The sequence below is a fragment of the Eutrema salsugineum genome, unplaced genomic scaffold (assembly GCF_000478725.1).
Source record: "Eutrema salsugineum unplaced genomic scaffold, Eutsalg1_0 scaffold_7, whole genome shotgun sequence".
NCBI classification, from domain to species: Eukaryota; Viridiplantae; Streptophyta; class Magnoliopsida; order Brassicales; family Brassicaceae; genus Eutrema; species Eutrema salsugineum.
Window position 1 is genome coordinate 3,569,187 of NW_006256486.1, and position 22,987 is coordinate 3,592,173.

A 22,987-nucleotide genomic window follows, 5' to 3' on the forward strand; every position below is an offset into this window, starting at 1 on the left:
GAATACAAAAGTAGACCCCTGAAAAAACATTTGGCAGAAATAACTTAAATGGATAGTGAAAAGACCATTTAATCTCGTATGAGTAAACAAAAACGGATGTCCTAATTACCGTTTACTCCCTGACGAAGTCTACTAAAGTGAAAATGAAGTCTACTAAGTAATTAAATCTGTAAATTTAATTTAAAAATTTATAAAAAAATATTTTGGTATGAAATTTACCATCATAAATTCCGTAATCGTAACCCAATTGCACAGAAATTATTTTTTCACATTGTTAAATGGAAATGTATGTTTTTAAATTAAGTAGAAGTAAATTTGTTATTTAGGTTTTAAAAGTTATAGACTTCGATATTGAAGTCTACTAAACCGAATAAATTAACCTAACCGAAATTTAAACGGAGATTAAACCGGGAATAACTTCTCTTAACCAAGAGAAACTGCCTTTAACCGGGTAAATTTACCTAGACCCCGGAAAATTAGTAACATTAACCGAACTAAACTTACCCGAACCGTACGGAATTACCAGACTATATATACGAATTTTACAGATCCCGTTAAAAAAAACCGTCGAAAGTTCGTGTAAAAAAAAAAAAGGTCGAAGGCGATTTCTGCTTCTCTGCTCCGGCGCCGCCGATATACAGAACCGCCGCCGATAAAACTCGTTCAGGCAAGTTTTCTTTCTCCAACCACACCCCCATGCTTCCCTACTCCTCCGTATTCATCACAGTTCCGATTTCGTAACCCCCAGTTTTCCGATCTGAAATTAGGGTTTTTTTTTTTTTTTTGCAGATCTGCTTTCGCCGTTGGAGGTTAACGTCATTTCCTGCCTCAAAACGGTTAATAGATGTTGTTCCGAAGTTATATACTTAGCAATTCTTAAATTTCTTCTATCTTATGTATGACCTAGGTTTTTTTTTTCTCGACGCCAGCTTCATCTAATAAAGGCGGTAAAATTATAAACTATGTAGATTCCATTTCGATGATTTGTATTAGTAGACTTCATATACAGTATTTATCATGTATTGATTGCTTCGGTTGGGTTCTGTAGACTTCATATGTAGTATTTATGATGTTTTGATTGCTTCATATACTGTTTTTTTATGTTAAGATTGCTTCGGTTGGCTTCAGTAGACTTCGCGACTCGGATTGTACTTAGAATGTGAAAGTAGACTTCATTTTGTGAAAGTAGACTTCATTTTGTGAAAGTAGACTTCATTTTGTGAAAGTATACTTCATTTTGGGAAAGTAGACTTCTTTTTGTGAAAGTAGACTTCATGTGTAGACTTCTTTTTTTGAAAGTAGACTTCATTTTGGGAAAGTAGACTTCTTTTTTTGAAAGTAGACTTCTTTTTTTGAAAGTAGACTTCATTTTGGGTTTAGGGTCTTCATTTTGGGAAAGTAGACTTCATTTTGATAATGTCTACTTTCATTTTGATAAAGTAGACTTCATTTTGATAAAGTAGACTTCATTTTGAAAATGTAGACTTCATTCGTGTGTAGTTTAAAACCGTGACTAGTTTTTCTCATTAGAGATTTGTTACCGTTGATGCAGGAATCTTTGTTAGATAATGGTGGCCTCTGAATTCCCCAGAAGACTTTACACCAAAGGGTTTGAGCCAGCCCCGGATAAAACCATCGGCTATTATGCTGATGATTATAGGCTGGTCCTTGCACTAAAGTCAGCTCTAGAAGAGGATGAATGGGAAGAGATTTACGAGTCACCGTTGGGTGTCTTTTTAAAGTTCCACGAGTTGGATTTTGGTTGGGCTTCTAGGCTGGTGCACCACATGCTCACCTTTCAGATAGTTTGCAAGCAGAGGTACGAGATATGGAGCCTGATTGGTACCACTCCAGTTCGGTTTTCATTGCATGAGTTTGAGGAGATCACCGGACTCAACTGCGGGTACGTGGATGACTTGGCTTTAACTGATCTTGCGCTTTCCGATGACACGCGTGCATTTTGGGAGCTAATGGGGGTTGATGCCGAGTCGGGCCCAAGTACCATCGAAATTATTGAAGCATGTTCCAACTGCTCATCATGGTCTCGTGATGATAGGCTGCGGTTGGGTTATCTTGGGATCTACGCTGGTTTCATAGTGGCAACGAGACCCGGCTCATCCACAAATGTCAACCATGCCAGACTAGTGATGGATCGCGAAGGTTTTAAGGAGTTTCCATGGGGAAGAATTGCTTTTCAGCATTTGATCAATTCTGTTAAGGAGAAAGATCTCAGCAAAAACATTCATATAGAAGGATTTGTGCAAGCTCTTCAAGTGTGAGTGTACTATGCTCTACCGTATTTTGCTGCTGAATTTGGCGAACCATTGCCAATTGTTACTGAAGAACCTCTTTTACTGTATTAGTGTAGTAGACTTCTATGTTAGTAATGAGTTTCCAATGTAGACTTCAGAAGTAGACTTCATATGTAGACTTCTATATGTATAATTAATAGTGTTTGACATTCAGGTGTAGACTTCTGTTTTAGACTTCAGGAGTAGACTTCATTGTTAGACTTCAGGAGTAGACTTCATACGTAGTTTTCCGAGGCTTCATATGGCCCAAATTCATTTATTAATTGTGTTTTTCCAGGCTCGCATACAGTGCTGCGTGGCTAAGGACTTGGCGGATATGTTTCCCGTGTGGGATGATGACGAACAGGATCCAGATATTGTCAAGATTTTCAATGCACTCCATGACCCCAATTTCAAGTTCTCAAAAAACCATTGGCCTTTGGAAGGTGTTTTGGGTGCACACATCGTCAAGTCAGAAGCCGGAAAGAGGAGCCTTCCCTCAGATGAATCAAGTCGCAAGAGATCCCGCACAGCCTCTGCATCTGCCGCATCATTCGTTGATGATGAAGGGGTCGGAGTTGTCGCTACTATGAAAGCGCACTTCGACCAATGCTTCAAAGGCTTTTCAACCAAGATGCTGAATGGTCTTGGTAGCTGTGAAAAGCAGATCAAACTTCTCACCGAGAAGGTTGAATCTGTAGAGCGTGCGGTAGAAGAGTTGACTACGGGGTCGGAGAAGCACATTGAGGACGAGCCAACCCAGCAGCAGGGCACTGGATCCAAGAAGCATGAAGGGGTTAGTTCCAAAAATCCTCCGCCTATACGAAAACATTACATGCGAACAAGATCACACAAAGTTAGGAACACTTAATACTAATGTCATTTGAATTCGAACATGTTTACTACTGTTATGTACCATGTGAGATTATTTACTTATGTTTTCAAAACTTGTTGTTTACAATTTTCAGACTATGATAAAACATGTTACTAAATTATAGCATTGGTGTACTCATTTGTATATTCATGCATGTTTTTGACAATAAACTGCAGAGTAATTCAGAGAAAGATGATGCTCCGATGAAAGCTAATGTCAACGTTGGTGCGTGTGAGAGTGTTAACGCTCCCGGGGATGCAAAAGGAAAGAAGGCTGCCGTGAATGAAGAAGAGGCCCCAGAGACTAGTATTTGTGAAATTGACCCGAAGACGTGTGATGTTGACTTCGACGCGGTTGCACTTGCCAAAAATGCCAAAGCCAGAGAAGCAGCTCAGCTAGTTGCCCGAGCAACGAGTTCCAGACACCGCCAGCTGGCTGCGACACAGAGGAGTCCCTTCTTAGGAAACAGCACCGCAAAGGCCATCATTCCATCCTCGGCATCTCACTCCGGCCGTGCCCGTGGATATGATCCTTTTGATCAAACCGGTGTCAGGGCGAAGTACCACTCTAATGAACTTTATCAAATCAAACCCGTAAGTAGACTTCTATACATATGTAAGTAGACTTCCTCATAGTATTATTTCCTATCTAACTCTTTCACTTGTACAGTGCCTGGCCAAAATGCCCAAGACACTCTTCGATTGATTGGTATTACATTCTCCGGACACCGACAAAATGGCTAGCTGATACGGTTAGTGTTTTACTTTATCATAGTAGACTTCGTGTTTAGACTTCTTCCGTAGACTTATATAATAGACTTCGTTTGCAGACTTCACTCATTTCTTATTTTCCTCAATGTGCAGCACATGGAAGCTTACATCAACTTACTCAGGCTGCGATTATCCAAGCATCCGGAGTGGTTTGTATCCGACCGAATTTGCTTCCTGAACTCCATGTTTGCTACTGTTTGGAGGCGTGACTACGAAGCCTTCAAACAATCCGAGCCGAATGCAGATGGGTCTGGGAAACTTCTACCGCCTGGAGCATATTCGTACTACACAGGCGAATTACCTATCTACTGCCAGACTAAAAAGACGTGGGCATATGATGTCGACTATTTGTACTCCATGTTGCACATTAGGGAGGACCATTGGGTAGCAATATGGGTCTCATTTGTGACGAAGCATATCACGGTATGGGATAGCCATGCGGCAACCAAACATGCATCTGACGAACAAATTGCTGAAGCTGTGGAGCCTCTTGCGGTTATGCTACCCTACTTTCTTCAGACATGTGCACCTGACGATGACAAGTGGAGATTCCCCTACACGCCGTTCACCCATTAGCGAGTACCAGGTACGGAGATACCTCAAAACATTCAGAGTGGTGATTGCGGAGTGTACTGCCTGAAGTACATCGAGTGTCATGCATTGGATTTACCATTTCCTCCAGAACTTTGCGATAAAAACATGCAAAAAATCATGGAGAAAATGGCTGCAGAGCTCTATGACGAAACAGGATGTAAGGGCCATGATAAGCTAGATGCAACCGGGCTGGATGTCTATGATAGACAAGCTTAGTGTTTCCGTTCTTAAAACTAAATTTGATTTTTTATGGCAACTTTTGGGCTACTTGCATAAATGACCTTCAATGTGATTGGAGGTCATTTTAGCAATTGGTAAATGATAGGTGTGGAAGTTTTTTGGCCACCTATCTCATAATTAACTTACCAAATATGTTGTATTTTCGTTTAGGATATTGTACTCAAACTGAAGTCTACGACTGAAGTCTTTGACTGAAGTCTACTAAGTTGTAATTGTATCTGTACTGAAGTCTACTAAGTCTATTAACATGTTAGTATTTCTAATTTTCGATTTCACCCTTACAACTGATTAAGTTATGTAATTTTTGAGTATACTAAAAAGTGTATACGGCAAACAAGTTGATACCGAAAAAGTGTACACCGATAGTGTACACGGAAAAAGTTTTATTAAAATAAGAATTATAAGTCTACAAACGAAGTCTACAAACGAAGTCTACCATAGTCATGTAAACATATAAGTAAACCCAAAAAAACATAAAACATGGAGTCAAATAATTTCACCGCGGCCATTCATTTGCAAATCTAGGAATTGTTTTCCAGAATAAGGCACATTCCAACTTCCAGAAGCAAGGACTGCAGAGTTTGTCACCATATGAGTCCACGAGGCGTTCATCATCCATCCAGTGCTGGTTTGGCAGATTCATACAGGCACAACTCCTTGATTGTGCCTTATCAAAAACATGGAAGACCGGTTCGTGAAACGCATCAGGCTTCTTATAAGTGGTCGGTCACCTGTTTAGGTGCTGCATAGTCTTCCTCATCTTCGTTATTCTGCCGGAACTATACCTCGAATGTGGTTAAATACATCATGGCTACCATCCATGGTTAAAGAGAACATAACCATGAAGTAAGTAGCCATGAGGCATCCTCCATTTGATGACACCTGTATTAACTCAAATCCTTCTTGGATGCTATCTTCATAGAAGATTAGAGAAACGACTCGTAGGTATTGCGCTGTAGGATTTCTACACTCCAAACAACATCGAAAAAAAGCGTCAACCCTCCCATGTTGATCCCAGACCCATAGAATCGTCAAAGTTATTAGATCAACGGCTCTTAAAAAACCCTCCTCATTAGAAATCTCATTTAGATGTTTGGAGGAAACCCTTGCTCTACAGAACCCACCGTAGGAACGAGAAGTGATTTTTAAGAGGATATCCCACAGAATGTCGGAAGGGAGAGAGTTGAAGTTTATCTGGTTCGACATCTGCAAGGGGTCTGGAATGAAACTGTAATTCGTCTAAACCCGAGAATTTATAAGCAAAAATACAGTACACAAACAGGTACAACGGTTATAGGCACCGTTAAAGTCGTTAAAGCAGTTACACATATGAAGTCGTTTCAAACATAACCGCCAACAAAATATCACACACACAGTAGACTTCGATAGTAGACTTCCCCAATAGACTTCTAAAGTTGACTTCCAAAGCAGACTTCTTTGAGAACAATAGATGTTTTGTCTTCCTATTCCGGAGCCTTCTTGTTATTTTCCTGGTGAATCTTCGACGGCTAAGTATATTAAAAAAAAATTTCAACATTGTTAGATGAGTTTAGCTCAACTTACACAATTCGGTAGGGTATGACCAAGTTGCTTGCATTGGGAGCAGCTGTATACTTTGTGCAGCTTCCTTGGCGTCTTGCTTTTCCTCCTAGCAATTTCTAGCCATGATTGCCACCGAGACTTCTTCCGTCTGTTGGGTGCACGGCGAATGTCTGGTGGCAGACATATTGATGTCGGGCCTCCTTGGACCTCTGCAATTTGGGGATATATGTTGGCAGAGTATGCGGCAAACAAGTAGTTTTTTGAGTAAGTCGGACATACTAGGGAATCCACAGCTATCCCACCGGCTAATGCAGCTGCAATAGCATGTGAACATGGGATCTTCTCGATATAAAACACACCGCATTCACACATTCCATATTCCAAATCAACAATACAATTCCTGGTTCCTCCTTTCACATAGTATCTCCAAGTGTCAATTCGGTCCACCTCCATTGCATCTGCATAATGTCCACGAATCGCCAGCAAATACTCCACTCCCCGAGTATTATGTGTTGTGAGACTCAAAGCATCCTCTCTGCGTTTTAAAAACCACCGACCGAGCTTCTCTTGTATGAAATCCAAGAAGAATGAAATGGGATAGCCACGGGCCTTCTTAAGTGCAGCATTTATAGACTCTGCAACATTGCTAGTCTTAATATTGTATCTGTCTCCAACAAAATGAACTCGGGACCAAAGAGAGACATCGGCTTCTTCCAAATAGTCAGCAAGGTCAGGCTTGATCTGTCTCAGCTCCGCCATGTACCGGTTGTAGTCATAGAGGTTGTAAGCATAAGCTACACGTTTAACCAAGTACAGCAACTGCTTCCCCCTAAACTTTGTTACTATGTTATGTTGTAGATGGTAGTAGCAGATCCCTCGTTTTGCCCATGGGAAAATAGTTTCACAAGCTTTCTTAATAGAAATATGTCTGTCAGAAACTATCACCAAAGGATAACCATCTGGGACACATTCACGCATTTTAGAAAAAAACCATTCCCATGAAGCATCATCTTCACCATCAACAATTCCAAATGTCAAAGGAAAAATCTGAAAATTTTCATCTTGTGCGGTGGCAACCAACAAAGTACCCTCGTATTTCCCTGTTAGATGACATTCATCAACCACAATAACTCTTCTCATGTACTGAAAACCAGCAATCGATGCTCCAAATGCGAGAAATAGATATTTGAATTTGTTATTCGAATCTACATGAAGAGCTGATACAGTTCCCGGATTGGCTTTGTTCACCGAATGTAGGTAAGCTGGGAGACTCGCATATCCATCTTCAGCTGTTCCCCTGACCAATTGTTGGGCATATATCAAAGATCTGTAAGAGGTAGTGTAATCCATCTTGATGCCAAACATATGCTTCATTGAAACCCTGACATGTTCTGGTGTAAGTCCATCAATGATGCCGAAATGGCTTATAAACAGCTTGCCAATATACTTAGGAGTAGACTTCCCACGGTGAGCCATTCGATGGGCTATTGAACATGTGTGGTCTTTCACATATTTTGTCACCCAAAAAGTGGATGCATCATTCTTCACGCTCGCTCTAACCATCCATGCACATCCTTCCACTCGACATTTAGCCACAAACAGGGTCTTGGTAGACTTATGTGTTTTGAAAGCAAATTTTAACATTATGGCAGTCAGTCTAACCTCTGATAACAGCTTCTCTTTTGTAGGAAAACTTGCCCTAACATATATATTATCAGACCATGACATGGGCGTGCTCCCTGTTTCACCATATCGGTTTCTGACCTTTTCAATACAGACTTCATCTTCATCATCATCTTCATCTTTCACTTTACCGTAGACACTGTAATCTTCTCCGTCAGAGTAAGCGGCATTGTCGACATCTTCTCCATCTTCGTTCACATCAGAACTGTCTGCCTCATCATCGGTAGAATGTTCTGAATTTTCCTCAGACTCCTCACCTAAATCTTCATCTGATCCTTCCTGGTTCTCCTCAGTATCCATCTCCACTCGACAGGACACACAAAGGCGTAACATATGTACTCTGCTTAACGAAATCAAGCTTGAAACTTGTCTATCATTGGTGACATGCATTGGAGGTGTATCTGGAGCCATAGATTGCAACATTGAGACTGGTAGTGCGTAGGTTAACTCGATGATCTCAGTCTTCTTGCCCAAGTTATAATCATCTCGCGCCATTTCAGTAAGCTGCCCAAAGGTGCAACCATCGTTCAAAAACCACATTCTTCCACCTTTGCCCATGTCAACAACAAAATGCCATGAATTCTCCTTAATCTTCCACTCACCGTACACAACTAGAATTTGAGCCATTCTCTGAAAAAATAACCACATAAACCGTATTAGCAAACACTGCATAGAGACTTTTTGTATGAAAGTAGACTTCACGCCGATGTCTACTTTGATAAGCTAAGTACCTTAAAAATCTAAACTTCTGATTCAACAATAAATATCCAATGAAACGGAATAAAAATCACTAGGTAGTTCAATCACTAACTAAGAAACAAATATAAACCAAAAAAATTGAAAAATATTTTATAAATTTCCTTAAAACGCGTTTTTACAAAAACGCCAAAAAGTAGACTTCTAATGCAGACGTCGAATGTAGACTTCACGACGAATTCTACTTTTATAAGCTAAGTACCTTAAAAATCGAAACCTCTGATTCAACAATAAATATCCAATGAAATGAGATAAAATTCACTGGGTAGTTCAATCACTTACTATGAAGCAATTCTGAACCAAAAAATTTGAAAAATATTTTATACATTTGCTTAAAACGCGTTTTAAAAAAAAACATAGGAAAGTAGACTTCTAAATTAGACTTCAAATGTAGACTGGAGGAGAAGTCTACTTTTTCACTTAGAAGTCTACTGATGAAGTCTACTAAAAAAGAGGTCATTTTTGCAATTGACCAATCTGTTGACTTTTCCTCCGGTAGACTTCAGGAGTAGACTTCAGTCAAAAAAAGTTACTTTAGCATTTGACCGATGCATTGACTAGCACAGTATACTTCTATTGTAGACTTCATGTCAGAGTAGACTTCTCTGACTGTCTACTTTTGAAGTCTACTTTTTAAATAGAAGTTTACGAAACAAAATAGATTATTTTTGCAATTGAATTTTTTTAGTAGACTTCACAATGAAGTCTACTCAAAAAAAGATTCCTTCTAATTTTGACCGAACACCATAAGTAGACTTCACAAAGAAGTCTACAAAATGTAGACTTCTTTGTGAAGTCTACTTATGGTTTTTGGAATTTTTTTAATTTTTTATTTTTGAAAAACAGAAGTCAAACACAAAAATGACCTATACGTTTTTGGTCAAACTACAAAAGTAACTTAAAAGTAGACTTTGTATGCAGATGTAAACAGTAGACTTCATAAGGAAGTCTAAATCCAAAAGTCAAAATACGGTCAACTACAAAAATAACCTCTTTTCTTTTGTAGACTTCTAAAGCCTTCAAATGAAGTCTACTATGTTTTTTTTTGTTATCAAAGGATATCGAGTAGACTTCTCGTGAGGTTTAATGAAGTCTACTTTTTAAAAGTCAATTGCAAAAATGACCTTATGTTGACTCATAGACTTCAGTATAGTTCACGAGAAATCTACTTTCGCGATATAAAAACTGAAATGTGGAGAAATTGAAGTGCGAGGATTACCTTTAACAAAATTGAGCTCGCCTAAGTTTCTCTTATCCACCCAGAACTCAGGATTTCACCGAAATTAAACAACCCAGGTGTCGAGTAACCAGAATTCACCGAAAAAGCATGGCGCAAAACATTGTAACTTTGCCCAGATGTTTTGGAGAAGAAATTATGAAAGAATAAGCAAGGTTATGAGTGAATGAGCTTAGATATTTGTTTTATTACAGCTTTAAAATTGGTTGAGAAACATTTATTCCATTTTCATGGCTGTTCATGGTGGTTGAAGAAATTGAAGACGATGGCATTCTTGTAATTAAAAGGTCTTTAGAAGGTCCAAGAAGACTTTAGCCAAATTAAAGAAAAATCAAAATAATAGATGAATAATGGCATTTTCGTTAATAGTTTAAATGAGAAGGATAGAATTGTGAGAAAATGGCAAAAGTTGGAGAGAGAAAAAAAAGATGTTAGTTTAGTGTTTGACTTTGAAATATGGGTTAAATCTGAAACTCTCCCTTAAGTTTATGTGTTTCCTTTTTGCAATAGGATTATGTTTTGGTGTTTTCTTTTTATTGGTTTTAAGCTTTAGGATGTTTTCCTTTTTAATTTAGGAGAATTGGTTTGTAGCGTGGACTATATATAGGTCCCTTATATTTAATAAGAAGACAACTTCCAACAATTAACCTAATTCTCTAAGAGAGACTTGGGTTAAGAGGAAGCTTAGCTAAATCTTTTCTAATTCTCACGTTAAAACTACGGCTCCAGTTACGAGATCGAAGTCAAAGTTGCAGGCTCATATCAATATGCTTATCATGCTTGTACATCACCCTTTCAGGTAAGGTAGGACAACTGTAACACAAAACAAAGTTACACTCAATGCAATTGAATGTTTCATTTGTATAAGCAGTTGTTGCGTATTCGCAAACACAACACACTCTCCGCTCTTCTGGTTTAAAAGTTAGGAATAAAGGATGTACATGACTTTCATGGACTAAATGCTCGGAAATGATGGCGCACTGAACACGTAGCTGGAAATCACACTCTTTTTCAAAGCATTTATAGAAGAAACCAGCTGTGACAAGCTGCTAGGACAAGCTGCACAAAATTCCGTACGCTTTATAACACTATCATAACCTCCCAAAAGAGTGAGCAGATGTGGATGTATCAGGTGATGTATTTTTTGAGACATATTTGCACATTCTTCGTGGAGAATGAAATCACATTTCAAACATGAGTAGAAGTTACCAAAATAGATTGGTGTGATGCATGCTTGGCATTGCTTATTTTCATCATAGTCTCCACCCGTGTTCAGGTCAAGTTTCAAATGATGTTTTTCATGTAGAAAATGTTGAATGATTCCATCGCTTATATCCTCACAAACGGGTCAATTTCTTCTTCTTCAAGGTCTTCTTGTTCGCCCTCAAGTTCTATGCCATCCCACACATTGCTTTGTGTGGCCCATCTAGAATGAGCTGCATACCAACAACCATTCTTGACGCGAGAATAACCCCCATGTTCATTTTCTATCTTTCTTTGACAGACACCACAAAACCAATCTCCTAGATCAAATGACGGAGTAACAGACATGAGATATCTTTAGGACACGGGGTAAGCTGATACATTTTTGATGGAGCACAAAGTCACAAGGGGAACACTTTTTGAAAGTGTTACAAGATATATATCTGATACATTTTTGATGGAGCACAAAGTCACAAGATATATATATATATATATATATATATATATATATCTATCTTACATATAATGAAAATACATTTCTTTCTTCATGAATCCTTTTTGCAAGTTTATCAACCGCACTATTCCTCTCTCTGTTGATATGTTCCAACGAACAATTTGGTAACTTTTGGATCCAGTACCTGATATCCTCCAATATTGTGCCGATCTCGTTGCATTCTTCCTTATTATTAATTAGATTAACCAAAGTCAAACAATCCCCTTCAAACCAAACATTCCTCCATTCTTTAGTCCATACCACCTGCAAAGCATTAAGAAAAGCAAGTGCTTCAGCTTGTAATAGTGAACTTACCGGATTCAAACCTGCATTGCCAGAACATATATAGTTTCCGATGTGATCTCTAATTATCCAAGCCACTCCAGTGAACTCAGTGTTGGATAAACTTCAACATTACTTCAAGCCCAAGTTAACCTTGATCAAGTCGGATTAGGAAAAGAAAGGCTTAGTCGGTTTCTAGATGGTTCTAGTTGCTTTAGGAGTTATCTAATACAATTAGAATAAGGAAATTATGTTTGCTATATATATGGGTGTCGAGATGTGGCATTACATATGAGCTTTGGGTGTTTAAGATTTTGAGATATTTTTCTTAAGCATTAATATAAGAGAGTTATTCTTATTCACAAAGCTAAGCACGTTTACGATCTTACTCTTATATTTGGTATCAGAGCGGTGATTCCGATACACAACCATGGGAGAGGTGATTCCGATGGCACAGACAAAAGATACAATTCCGAACTCAATTCAATGCCCGATGCTTACCACCACAAATTACACCGTGTGGGCAATGCGAATGAGGGTGCTGTTGCGCGTTCATAAAGTGTGGGAGACTATTGATCCAGGGTCAGAAGATACCACTAAGAATGATATCACAACAGGATTACTCTTCCAATCCATCCCGGAGAACTTGATCTTACAAGTCGGTGAGAAAAATTCTCCTAAAGAAGTGTGGGAAGCAATAAAATCTAGGAATTTAGGAGCTGAGCGAGTCAGAGAAGCAAGACTTCAAACCCTAATGGCAGAGTTTGAAAAATTGAAGATGAAAGATACAGAAAAAATCGATGATTTTTCTGGAAAGTTGTCGGAGATTGCATCGAAAACAACAGCACTTGGAGAAACGATCGACGAGCCCAAACTAGTGAAGAAGTTTCTCAACGGGTTACCGAGAAACAAATTTATTCACATCATTGCCTCATTAGAACAAGTTCTGGACCTAAAGAAGACTAGCTTTGAAGATATCATTGGCCGACTTAAAGCCTATGAGGAACGTATTATCGACGATGACAAGCAAGATGATACGCAGAGCAAACTGCTATACGCCAACTCAGAACAACAAACCTCGTATGGAAGAGGACGAGGAAGAGGTAATAGAGGACGAGGGAGAGGAGGTCGATTCAACTCTCAAGACAAGTCAAATCAAAGCGAGCAAAACAGGGAAAGAAGAGACCTTTCAAGTGTGATCTGCTATCGCTGTGATCAAGCTGGTCATTTTGCCTCAAAGTGCCCAGAAAGGATTCGAAAATTACAAGAAGCAAACATCACAGAAACAGAGGAAGCTGATGATGATGCTATGCTATATATGCATGAGATTGTTTTCTTGAATGAAGATAAACTCATACCAAAGAACTACAAGGGCGAGGAAGGTATGTGGTATCTCGACAATGGTGCGAGTAACCATATGACCGGTAATGAAACATATTTCTCTGAACTTAACAGAAGCATCAAAGGAAAGGTGAAGTTCGGAGATGGATCATGCGTTAAGATCGAAGGAAAGGGATCCATTTTGTTTCAAAGCAAAACTGATGAACAGATTCTTGTCAAAGACATATACTTCATTCCCGAACTCAAAAGCAACATCTTAAGCTTAGGACAAGCCACCGAGATCGGGTGTGATGTTCGAATGAGACAAGATTATCTGACCGTTCATGACCCTAACAACAGGCTTCTGGTAAAAGTTATGAGATCACCTAATCGCCTGTACAAGATTGAGCTCAAGATCGGTAAACCAATTTGCTTGTACACGAAAATCGAAGATGGAACTTGGAAGTGGCACGCCAGACTAGGACATGTAAGCTTCAAAACGATCAAAGACATGTCTCTAAAGAAGATGGTTTACGGTTTACCATCAATAAGAGATGAGAAGAAGATCTGCGAATCGTGTCTGATCGGAAAACAAGCACGACAGAGTTTTCCGAAAACAGCTCTGTCTCGAGCAGCAAAACCACTAGAGCTCCTCCATGCCGATCTATGTGGACCCATTACACCACCTACACTAGCACAGAACAGATACGTGTTTGTTATTATAGATGACTTCTCAAGGTATATGTGGACCATCCTGTTAAAAGAAAAAGGAGATGCTTTTAACAAGTTCAAGGCGTTTAAATGCTTGGTCGAGAAAGACTTTGGAGAAGAAATCATCACTCTTAGGACAGACAGAGGAGGAGAGTTCACCTCCAAGGAATTTCAGGATTTCTGTGAAGAAAGAGGGATCAAAAGACAGTTGACTGCACCTTACACTCCGCAACAAAACGCATTGTTGAAAGAAGAAATAGAACCTTAATGGAAATGACGAGAAGCATGCTTAAAGCCAAAAAGGTTCCGAATTACTTATGGGGAGAGGCTGTACGACATGCCACTTATGTCATTAACAGAATCCCTACGAAAGCTCTCAACAACATGACGCTATACGAACGCTTGCGAGAAAAGAAACCAAGTGTAGAACACCTACGGATCTTTGGATGCATTGCCTACTCAAAAATTGATTCCGGAAACCTCAGAAAACTAGATGACAGATCGATATCTCTAGTTCATCTTGGGATCGAACCAGGCTCGAAGGCCTACAGACTGTACAATCCTTCAAAACAAAAGATTGTGGTAAGCCGAGACGTGGTGTTCGATGAAAAATCTGACTGGAATTGGAAAGAAACAAGCAGCGAACCAAACAGAGATCCGGGAATGTTTCACATGAGATGGGGAGAGATTCAAGACGTTGGAGAAGGACCTGTTCTTACAGGTACTCAAAATCATAACGAAGAAGAAGATCTTAACGAAGAAGAAGACTTTCAAGAATTCGAAAACGAGGGGGACGATAACGATGACGGTTCAGAACAACAATTAAATACCTATGGTAATCAAGATGAAGATACGACACCAGAGGTACCAGTTTTGAGAAAATCATCAAGACAAATAAGAAAACCTAAACATCTCGAAGATTTTGTGTTGCAAGCCTCGATCGAATGCGAGAAACTTCTTCTATCAATAGACAGCGAGCCAAGGAACTACAAAGAAGCAAAGAATTGTTTGGAATGGAGAAAAGCTTGTGAAGAAGAAATCCATTCGATTAACAAGAATAACACATGGTCCCTTGTTGATCGACAAAACAACATGAAGGTCATTGATCTAAAATGGATTTTCAAGATAAAGAAAAATGCGGATGGCACCATCAACAAATACAAAGCAAGGCTTGTTGCTAAAGGCTACATACAAGAATCAGGAGTGGATTTTGATGAAGTTTTTGCACCTGTTGCTAGAATTGAAACCATAAGACTTTTGATGGCACTAGCTGCATCACACGGATGGGAAATTCATCATTTAGACGTAAAACGGCCTTCCTACATGGTGAGCTAAAAGAAGACGTGTTTGTTGACCAACCGGAGGGATTTGAAGTGAAAGGACAAGAGCACAAAGTTTACAAACTATTTAAAGCCCTGTACGGCTTGCGACAAGCACCAAGGGCGTGGAATACAAAGTTGGATAAAATCCTGAAAGGCATGAGATTCCTAAGATGTATGAAGGAGACATCAGTGTATCGTAAGGAAGAAGGAGGAAGTCTGCTCATAGTTGCTATCTACGTTGACGACTTGTTCGTCACAGGTAACAACTTAAAGGCGTTAAGTGAGTTTAAGAAAGGAATGGCTTCTAAGTTTGAGATGTCAGATCTCGGAAAACTCACTTACTATCTTGGTATCGAGGTTCATCAAGGAGCTGATGGAATTGAAATCAAGCAAGAGGCATATGCAAGAAGAATCCTAAAAGAAGCTGGCCTTGAAACCTGCAATGCGACTCTTATACCTATGGATTTCGGACTCAAGGTTTCTAAAACAGATGATGAACCAGAAATAGATGCAACAAGCTATAGACGTAATGTTGGATGTTTAAGATACCTGCTTCACACTCGTCCAGACCTAGCGTTCTCTGTCGGTATCGCCAGCAGGTATATGCAGAGCCCAAGAAAATCCCATGGAGACGTGATGAAGCAGATATTAAGGTACCTTAAAGGGACGCTCACTTTTGGATTGAAATTCAAAAGGGATACGTCGAAAAGGTTGATCGGATATAGCGATAGTAGTCACAACATTGACGTTGATGACGGAAGAAGTACAACAGGTCACATCTTTTACTTTGGAAATTCACCAATTACTTGGTGTTCTCAGAAGCAGAACACGGTAGCCCTCTCCTCATGCGAAGCAGAGTTTATGGCTGCAACAGAAACAGCAAGACAGGCTATATGGCTTCAAGACGTTCTAAGCGAAGTTACAGGATGGGAACCAGAGCAAGTCATCATCAAAATCGACAACAAATCGGCCATAGAACTCACCAAAAACCCAGTGTTTCACGGGAAAAGTAAGCACATCCATAAACGTTATCACTTTGTGCGAGAATGCATTGAAAGGGAGCAGGTTGGAGTGGAACATGTACCAGGAACAGAGCAAAAGGCGGATATACTGACTAAGGCGCTGGCACGAGTCAAGTTTGCTGAAATGAGGAGCTTAATTGGTCTTCAAGATATTGCTAAGGAAGAGTTGAAGTTTAAGAGGGAGAATGTTGGATAAACTTCAACATTACTTCAAGCCCAAGTTAACCTTGATCAAGTCGGATTAGGAAAAGAAAGGCTTAGTCGGTTTCTAGATGGTTCTAGTTGCTTTAGGAGTTATCTAATACAATTAGAATAAGGAAATTATGTTTGCTATATATATGGGTGTCGAGATGTGGCATTACATATGAGCTTTGGGTGTTTAAGTTTTTGAGATATTTTTCTTAAGCATTAATATAAGAGAGTTATTCTTATTCACAAAGCTAAGCACGTTTACGATCTTACTCTTATACTCAGAACTATTCCGATAACTTCCATCAAAATTACATTTCAACCATCCATAAGGACATTATTCCTTTGATAAACACCATCTAAATTCTTTTCTTTTTTTTTTTAATTTTCTGACACAAAAAAAGAAATGGCTTATTTATTTATTTTTCTCTGTTTCTGTAAACTTTTTTTTTGTTTTAAAAACTACTTGGTCATAAAAACATTACCTTGAGAGAAGTTTCACAAGGAAAGTCAAAGGAGGCCACATACACAGAGCCAGTCCAATGATCAACTCCAGAACAACCTTACAAATCCAATCATAAGTTAATTATACATAGTCATGGTGATAGATCTCAAAAGAATAGAGGAAATCTAAGAGAAACATTTATCGATATACTGTATATACTCACGTTCATCGGCGGTCTGGAAAACTCTTCCTCCGTGATCTCCCAGAACCCCCTATCTGAATCAATGAAGAAAAACACACGTGATCAAGAGTATTAGGAAACATGATCTCAAAACAGATAAGTAATGAAGAAAGAGCCCCTTGCATTTTAAATAATAAATATATATATATATATATATACATATATATTAGTTGAGATTATCAATACTTTATACTTCTAATGTGAGACATTTTAACAATTCTCTATCTAAAACAAAGAAGACAAATCCAGATGAACAAGAAACTAGATGCTATCCCAAAAGCCACAAGAATAATAGTGGATATCTGAATATATTGGTATTGGATTCCCACGAGGAGACATACACTGGCCTATTGTCCAGTAAGCGGCGTAGGAGAGAATCAGGACGCCAGAAACTCCAACTACGAACCCCATGTTATTCATGTATTGTTCTTTGTTTGGAACCTCTTTTTTTTTGGTTTTTGGTCCGAGATGGTTCCCGGTCTGGTTTTTAATTATGCACCGCTCGAGAATGGAAGTAGAATTGAAGTCGATCACTCGAGTTTTTGTTTTATAAGGGCAGGAAATTATTATATGGAAGAGCTGAGTAGTAAGAAAAAAAAAACGGCATTTATGGGCAACTCCTTTTTTAGTATCCAACAAGGCGAACAGGGTGATTAAATAACAGTAAAAGTATGCCATTGAATTTATTTAATAATGACTTAAACCCATGTGACTAATTAAATCACATAGTATATATGACTGAAGACATATTCCCTGTATTTTTTTTTTTTTCTATTTGTGACTTATATTAAACCCATGTGACTAATTAAATCACATAATATATGACTGAAGACCTATTCTCTATATATTTTTTTCTATTTATTATGACTTAAACCCATGTGACTAATTAAATCACATAGTATATGACTGACCTATATTCCCTATATTAAAAATAATAGAATCTTTAAGCTTACAGCGTTGGCATGAATAAAAAAGTTAACGATCGTTTGGAGTATATGTGAAAAGTCCGAAAATCGACCAATTCCGACTTGAATTATGAATTTATGTTAATATTAGATCCGAATTTGTAACCAGTACGAAAATAAATTAAAACTTCTGATCAATTTGAATTTCATTTCTAAACTTTGTTTTTCGTGCTTAAATCTACATTCCGCTCAACATTGTTAAAGATCTGTCAAATCAAGCCCATATAGCTGACAATATACGTCGTCTTAAGAAGCTGCGAAATGAGTATAATACACAAATTGACGTCGTTTAGTATCTACGCTTCTTACGACATCATTATTTTTGTTTGTTCCTTCTTTATCTTCAACCTCTCGAGTTATGGGTTTCAGACAAACTAAGAATTTCAAAATCCATTTTAAGGTTGTTAGACACGATTCAAGATTCTTCAAGGTCGATGTCTTTTTCAACTAGTTTGGATTAGTGACTGTAATTTTTTTCTTTCTCTGTTTGTGTGTCCCTAAATTTTGAAAAATAGATGTCTTTTTCAGTGTCGATTTACTAATAAATATTATATTTTAACTGTAATTTGCGTAGGAATAAATTTCAGGCAAATTGGGACTGAGTGAGAAAGAGGATTTGATGGATCCTTAACCATGTAGCGGAATGTAGGTTTAAACACACAAAAAAATTAGGAATAAAATTCAAATTAATCAGAAGTTTAAGTTTGTTTTCGCACTAAATACAAATTCAGGTATAAGATTAACATAAGTTCATAGTTCAGATCAGAATTGGGCAATTTTTCGTGAAAAGTTTATTGAAACATTGCAATGTTGCAATTATTATTCCCAAATCGTTTGGATCAATTACTATTTTGCAGTGCTTTGGTAGTTTTTAATATTTAGAGTCGTGTTACTATTTTGCAGTGCTTTGGTTTCGATTTATTCACACCTTCAAAAAGTTCTTATAATTCATGAAACCAAAAAACTTTCGAAGAATACTCCAAAAAGAAACTATTTTTTTACAAAATATGATAACCACTTTTTTTTATTTGCTCAATATGATAACCACTTTTTTAAAGCTTTAAAAGCTTTTCTAATGCCGTAAAATAACTTCTTTGTTGTTTTGGAACAAAAAAAAAATACTTCTGTTTCACAAAAAGTGTCATTTTATTTTTGTTTTACAAAGAGTATCACTTTGTATTTCCAATGTAATATAATAAACAAAAATCTAACTTTAACCTTATTTTTTTAGTGTATTAATTAAAAAGAGAAAATTGTTGTATGTATTAATACGGAGTTGTGTAAAACTTTTGCTAATTTTTTTAACTTGTGAAATGTGTCAAAATGACACTCTTTATGAAACAGAAAGAGTATATATAATAGTATTTGACCCAAAAATATATTTGATGGCATTTCTATGAAGAAAATGTAATATTTTTGTTTAAAGTGTTCCAAAATTGTATAGGTTTGTACAACAAATAGAAATTGATTTATTTGGAACAACAGTTAAAGAACACAAGGCCAATCCTCCGAGAAATACCACAGAGTTTTGGATTAAACGCTATGGAGAAATAACTGAAATAACCGCCACACAATGTCATCAATCATCACTCTCTTTCCCTGACAGAGCAGCAACCAACGATTTCATCAAAACGGTCTATTGTAAAGACCAAGCAATGGTTTTTCTCTATCTTCAACTCGTTTCCTAGCAGCTTCCCTCGCCTTCAATGCAGCTCTCTCTTCCGCAGATACTTTCTTCGGTTTCTCATCTTGTCTCTTTCTCTTGTTGTTGCCAATATCAACAGATGAAGCAGCTCCTTTCACAGTTCTTTTCGGGTTTAAAGAAGCCGAGACAACACGCCCAGGTGCTTTTGCCATACTTGGTCCAGCTTCTGAAGAAGGTACAGGCTTTTTAACGGGAGGTACTTTAGTTCCTTTATCTGATGAAGTTTTAACCGCAGCGTAAGCCTCGTCTTGTGTCACCCAATGTCCTGTTTCATTATCCGTGTAAGCACCACATACACGGAGAAAATGTATACAATTATGTTTAAAAGCAAATGAAAACAAAACTCTATTATTGTTAGTTTGTTACATACCTATGGAGTCACTGTAATAGAATCCAGACTTTGAGTCATAGTGCAGACCATTGGTCTGGTTGTAATAATAGCCCGAAGCACTGTCAAGCACCCAATCTGCCATAACAATATCATTACTACATCAAACGAAACAAAAACTCATCTATATTCATGAATGAAAAAGGCTAAGAAAAATGCCCATCAAAAATGGTGAAATAACCTGAGAGTGACTCAAAAGATGCAACCGTTTCGCTTTCTGGTGATGATTCTCTCTATAGAGTTATAGTCATTAAAACTTATAAGTCAAAAAAGCCTTTTGCAAACCGTGTAAGATGAAAAAATGGAAGAAATCATTTAAAAGGTTAGCAGATGCCACTTCATTTGTTCATACTTTTGGTCAATGAAAGCAATTCACAAGTCTAGTTTCATAGATTCCGCAAATCCTTTAATATACGACCTCAATATGTTACTGTATAACAATCAGATTCAAAGCTAAGCAACATTACCAGCCATGTCAAACAACAAACTTGCTAATGGGAGACACAACAATTAAGAGGAGCAATCTTAAGAAAATCATTAGAGAGATAACTTACCGCGTGTACCATCCTCAGGTGCGCCGTTTGCTTTGGCTACTTCATGAGCAGTTGCTATATCTTTCTGATAGCTACGAGTTGCTTTCTGAAATAAAGTTGGGAAAAAACAGAGTAATCAGCAATGAAACAACATAGAAGGCTCAAGTTCTTTGTCTATTTTAACAAGAAGTTACTCACAGCTTCGATCTGTTGAAGCAATTTCTCGTTTTGCTTGAGCTCTTTGTCTTTGGCTGCGCTCTTCTCACGCATATCAGTGAGCTTCTTATCGACACATTCTCGGTGACGTTTACCAAGTTCATGGTTTCTAATACTTGTTGGATTGTTCTGAATCCAGATCTTACAGAACTCGCACCATTTGTTCCCTTGGCTCACCCAATACTAGCAAAAAATTACGAACAAGAAACCAAAAAAAAACAAAAAGAAATCAGATCAATTTCAATTACGAAACCTAGAGATAAACATGGGTTTCGAGAAAGAAAGATGATTTGAAAACAATGCAAAAGCTTTACGAATTTTGATTTACCTCAGTCATGGTTGTCGATCGGGGAAGATGAAGAACGAACCCAAGCTCAAACCCACAAACCGGAGTTCCCGGAGCTCAGAAATCAAGAACTAACTGAGAGAAGGGTTGGAAACCCTAATTCGTTAAACTGGAATCGAAATAAACCTAGAGAGACGAAGAAGAAGAAAAGGGGATGTAATGTTATGGGGGAGGAAATTCAGTTCGGTATGTTTGTTTTCTCAATTGATTTCCCATCACTTGAACCGAAAACTTGGTACGTACCCCATTAACTTTTTCTTTCCGGTTTTCATTTGGTTAAACCGACTCAAACCTTAGAAATTATACAGATCCAAACCGAAATTAGCTTTTACAACACTTCTTTGAATTCTTTTCTTTTACAACCGAAAATTTTGGTTATTTTATAAATTTTCCCCTTGTATATATTCAATAGATCAGATTATGGGTATTTATATATAACTGTATATATTATATATATATATATGTATTTATATTTTATATATCAGAAGAGAGGAAGGGACATGCGATAGAGAAGAGAGGGAGAAGTGATTCACATTTTGATTGCTGCTTCACACACATATTTATACAAGTGAAGAGAAATGAATAGGTAAAGTAAGCTGTCAATAATTTATGCTACCTAACCAGGTTACATGGATAATTAATATTTAACACTCCCTCTTAATTATTAATCTTTAATAATCTATTACATATTGCTTCGTTAAAAACATTATCATGGAACAATCCATTGGAATAAAAACTAATCTCCTTTTCGAAATGATGGATATAAATTTCCTTCATAGGTCTCGTAGTCGGCGCATTCCAATATTATGGACATGTTTTCTGAATGATGTAGTGGGAAGTGCCTTTGTAAAGAGATCTACTGCATTGTCACTTGAGCGAACATATTGGATATTCACTTCCTGATTTTTCTCGAATTCTTGAGTGTAAGAGAAAAACCTTGGAGGAATATGTTTTGTTCGATCACTCTTGATGAAACCTTCTTTGAGTTAAGCGACACATGCAACATTATCTTCAAACTCTTTTGTTGGTTCCTTATCAATGACTATTTCACTTGCACCTTGAATATGTTGAGTCACATATCGGAGCCATATGCATTTTCTACATGCCTTATGGAGAGCAATGATTTCCGCATAATTTGAAGAAGTGGCGACCATAGTCTGTTTTTGAGAACGCCACGAGATCGCTGTTCCACCAATTGTGAAAACATATCCAGTTTGCGATCGAGCTTTATGCGGATCAGATAAATATCATGCATCTGCAAAACCAACTAGACCAACTTCGAGGTTTCTAGGATAAAATAAACCCAGATCAATCGTACCTTGGAGATAACGAAAAATATGTTTTATTTCATTCCAATGTCTGCGTGTAGGAGATGAGTTGTATCTTGCAAGTAGATTAGTAGCAAAGGCTTTATCTGGTAGAGTACAATTTACAAGATACATAAACCCACCGATAGTGCTCATATAAGGTACTTCAGGACCTAATACGTTTTCGCTATCTTCAAAAGGTCGAAATGGATCCTTGTTAATATCAAGTGATCTATTGACCATTGGAGTACTCAAATGAGTTGTTTTATCCATTTTAAAGCGTTTTAACACCTTTTTGGTGTAATTTGATTG

The 22,987-nt window shown here is 37.8% G+C and overlaps 2 protein-coding genes and 1 pseudogene across 2 annotated transcripts; all 3 read right to left on the reverse strand.

Annotated features, from left to right (window-relative positions):
- LOC112082923 overlaps positions 1 to 12,015 on the reverse strand; it is a 35,213-nt pseudogene extending 23,198 nt beyond the window's left edge.
- Positions 12,016 to 17,010: 4,995 nt separating this feature from the next.
- LOC112082924 (membrane magnesium transporter-like) lies at positions 17,011 to 17,626 on the reverse strand. Its single transcript, XM_024150638.1, has 3 exons — positions 17,557 to 17,626; positions 17,198 to 17,250; positions 17,011 to 17,091 (listed from the first exon to the last, which is right to left on the reverse strand). Exons 1-3 carry the CDS (start codon positions 17,624 to 17,626, stop codon positions 17,011 to 17,013), a joined length of 204 nt encoding a protein of 67 aa, XP_024006406.1.
- A 1,945-nt stretch (positions 17,627 to 19,571) lies between these two features.
- LOC18011281 (zinc finger protein ZOP1) lies at positions 19,572 to 21,554 on the reverse strand. The gene is made up of 5 exons (XM_006393177.2): positions 21,351 to 21,554; positions 21,005 to 21,205; positions 20,828 to 20,912; positions 20,256 to 20,351; positions 19,572 to 20,150 (listed from the first exon to the last, which is right to left on the reverse strand). Exons 1-5 carry the CDS (start codon positions 21,357 to 21,359, stop codon positions 19,807 to 19,809), a joined length of 735 nt encoding a protein of 244 aa, XP_006393239.1. The 5' UTR covers positions 21,360 to 21,554; the 3' UTR covers positions 19,572 to 19,806.
- Positions 21,555 to 22,987: the final 1,433 nt, after the last annotated feature.

What these genes read in the sequence shown, in the direction of transcription:
- LOC18011281 (XM_006393177.2), bottom strand. An exon ending in ACCTGAGGATGGTACACGCG is followed by an intron (nt 20,352 to 20,827) that starts GTAAGTTATCTC and finishes TTGTTATGGCAG; the next exon opens with ATTGGGTGCTTGACAGTGCT. An exon ending in CTATTACAGTGACTCCATAG is followed by an intron (nt 20,151 to 20,255) that starts GTATGTAACAAA and finishes ATAATGAAACAG; the next exon opens with GACATTGGGTGACACAAGAC.
- LOC112082924 (XM_024150638.1), bottom strand. Translation starts at nt 17,626, where the DNA reads ATGGGGTTCGTAGTTGGAGTTTCTGGCGTCCTGATTCTCTCCTACGCC. An exon ending in TTACTGGACAATAGGCCAGT is followed by an intron (nt 17,251 to 17,556) that starts GTATGTCTCCTC and finishes TCATTGATTCAG; the next exon opens with ATAGGGGGTTCTGGGAGATC. An exon ending in TTTCCAGACCGCCGATGAAC is followed by an intron (nt 17,092 to 17,197) that starts GTGAGTATATAC and finishes TGGATTTGTAAG; the next exon opens with GTTGTTCTGGAGTTGATCAT.